This window comes from Malurus melanocephalus, unplaced genomic scaffold, assembly GCF_030028575.1.
Source record: "Malurus melanocephalus ecotype Western Australia unplaced genomic scaffold, MMel_1.1 scaffold_2136, whole genome shotgun sequence".
In the NCBI taxonomy this organism is placed as follows: Eukaryota; Metazoa; Chordata; class Aves; order Passeriformes; family Maluridae; genus Malurus; species Malurus melanocephalus.
The window spans coordinates 7,814-10,609 of NW_026625368.1; the positions used below are offsets into that span (position 1 = coordinate 7,814).

The 2,796-nt window shown below is 38.6% G+C and overlaps 1 protein-coding gene across 1 annotated transcript in view; it reads right to left on the reverse strand.

The window, feature by feature from the left end:
* Positions 1–2,796, reverse strand: part of LOC130587604 (A-kinase anchor protein 8-like) — a gene marked incomplete at both ends in the record, with an annotated part of 15,551 nt that overhangs the window by 7,786 nt on the left and 4,969 nt on the right. Inside the window, 6 exon segments of the mRNA XM_057388585.1 lie at positions 6–68; positions 591–721; positions 724–906; positions 1,202–1,295; positions 1,788–1,929; positions 2,642–2,782. Coding sequence (XP_057244568.1) covers positions 6–68; positions 591–721; positions 724–906; positions 1,202–1,295; positions 1,788–1,929; positions 2,642–2,782 — 754 coding nt within the window.

The following is a 2,796-nucleotide window of genomic DNA, read 5'->3' on the forward strand; positions in this document are numbered from 1 at the left end:
ATGTGTTTGTTGTTGAGGACGCTCTTGGCCACGTGCAGACTCGTCTTCTTGAACTGCTCCGCTGCCAGCTGCAAATTCCCAAAAAAAATGGGATAAATCCCGAATTTCACCCAAAAAATGAGATGAAAATCCCAGGAATTACTTTAATAATATTGGGATAAATCCTAGGAATTAGAAAAAAAAAATTGATTAAAAGTTCCAGGAATTAATTTAAAAAATACTGGGTAAAAATTGCTGGAATTAGTTTAAAAAAATTGGGATATATCCTGAGAATTTCACCCAAAAAATTGGGAAAAATTCTGAGAATTTCACCCAAAAAATCAAGATAAATTCTGGAAAATTCCCTCCCAAGAAATTCTAAAAACATAATTCCAAAAACAATTTAAAAAAAAATTTAAAATGGAAAAAAATTCCAAAAAATACCAAAAAAAATTTAAAAAATGCAAAAAACCACCTGAAAAATTCCTTAAAATGTCCCTGAAACTCCGCAAAATTCCCAGAAAATTCCTGAAATTTCCCGAAAATCCCAGAAATTCCCAGAAAATTCCCAGAAATTCCCAAAATTCCCATAAAATCCCGGAATTTCTCACCCGTCGGTTGCGGTTGTGCTCGGCGGAGCGCAGGTGCCGCTGCAGGAGGTGTCCCTGGGCTGGGATCAGCATGTCACAGGCCAGGCAGTGAGCGGCTTCAATCCGCTTGAAAAAATGCTCCTGGCCGATCCCTGGAAGCAGAAAATTCCATAAATTAAAATAATTCCCAAAATTCCCAAAAAATTCCATCGGAAATGGTCAAAATCGGAGCCGTTCCCGCCCCAAAATTCCCTTTTTTGGGGTGAAAATCCCACAGATTTCACCCCAAAATGAGGAGCGGCCTCGATCCACTTGAAAAAATGCTCCTGGCCGATCCCTGGAATGAGAAAATTCCATAAATTTAAAAAATTCCAAAATTCCAAAAAAATTCCATTAAAAAAGGTGAATCGGAGCCGCTCCTGCCCCAGAATTCCCATTTTTTGAGGACAAATCCATCAAGTTTTGCCCCAAAAATGAGGAGTGACCTCAATCCTGCTTGAACAAATGCTCCTGGTCAATCCCTAAATCCAGAAAATTCCATGAATTTCAAAAATTCCCAAAATTCCAAAACAAATTCCATCAAAATTCCCAAAAATTCCATCAAAATTCCCAAAATTTGGGATTTTCCTGACCTTTGAAGGGGTCGGGTCTCTGCTTTGCTCCCTCTTTGTCCGTCAGCTCCTGGCGCCGCTTCTCGATTTTCCTGTTCCTGTTGATGATGTATTCCTGGAAAAATGGGAAAAATCATGGAAAAATGGGGAAAAAATCATGGAAAAATGGAAAAAAACCATGGGAAAATCCATGGGAAAATCGGGAAAAAACCATCCTAAAAACTCCAAAACCACCCCCCAAAAAAATCCCGAAAAATCCCAAATTTTTTCCCAATCCTGAAATCCAAACCAACCCTGAGAAACCCCCAAAAAATCAGAAAAAAATCTGAAACCAACCCCAAAAAATCCGAAAAAAACCTTAAAAAATGGCGCAAAACCCCCCAAAAAATGCAAAAAATTCCCAAAAATTCCCGAAAAATCCCAAATTTCCTCCCAATCCTGAAATCCAAATTGACCCTGAAAAACCCCCCAAAAAATCAGAAAAAAATCCGAAAAAAATGCTAAAAAATTGCAAAAAAATACCAAAAAATTGCAAAAAAAATACCAAAAATTCCCAAAAATTCCTAAAAATTCCCGAAAATTCCCCAAAATTCCCAAATTTCCGGACCTGCAGGAAGTGGACGGTTTTGTCGGGCAGTTTGGTGCCGATGTAGCGCAGCGTCTCCCGGTGGAATTTGCTCTGCAGGTGCCTCTGGATCTCCTCCTCCTCCAAAGTGCGGAATTTGCAGACGGAGCAGGCGAACTGGATCCTGGAAAAACGGGAAAAATTGGGAATTTCGGTGGGAAATGGGGAGATTCAGTGGAAAAAGCACAAAATTCCATAAAAATCCCCATGAAATTCCGTGGAAAAACAGGGAGATTCCATGAAAAAAGCATGAAATTACGGGAAAAAATGGCAAAATTTCATAAAAAACACACAAAATTCCATGAAAAACACACAAAATTCCGTGAAAAATGAAAATGAAAAATTTCATGAAAACACAGATTTCTGTGAAAATATGGCAAAATTTCGTGCAGAAAGCATAAAATTTGGTGAGAAAATGACAAAATTCTGTGAAAAAAGCATAAAATTCCATGGGAAAAATAGCAAAATTCCATGAAAAATGAAAATGAAAAATCCCATGAAAAAAGCACAAAATGTTCTTAAAACTCAGAAGAATTCCCAAAATAGTCTCAAAATTCCCCAGAAATTCCCAAAAAAAATCCAAAAGAATCCCCTGCAATTTCAAAAAATCTCCACGGGAACGATCAGAATTCCCAAAAATTCCCCCAAAAATTCCTAAAAATCCCCAAAAATTCCCAAAAAAATCCCCCAAAATTCCCAAAAATCTCCACGGGAACGACTGGAATTCCTAAAAATCCCCCCCCAAATTCCTAAAAATCCCCAAAATTCCTAAAAATCAAAAAAAATTCCCAAAATTCCCAGAAAATTCCCGAAATTCCCGGAATTCCCGGCCTGACCTGTCCATGGCCCGGTCCCTCATTCGGTCCCTCCTCCGTTGCTTTTCCCGTTTTTTCTTCATCTCCTCGTCCTCATCCTCRGATCCTGCGGGAAATTCGGGAATTCTCATCCCAAAAAAAAACTTCAATTCCCTCATTCCCACAACCCCAAATCC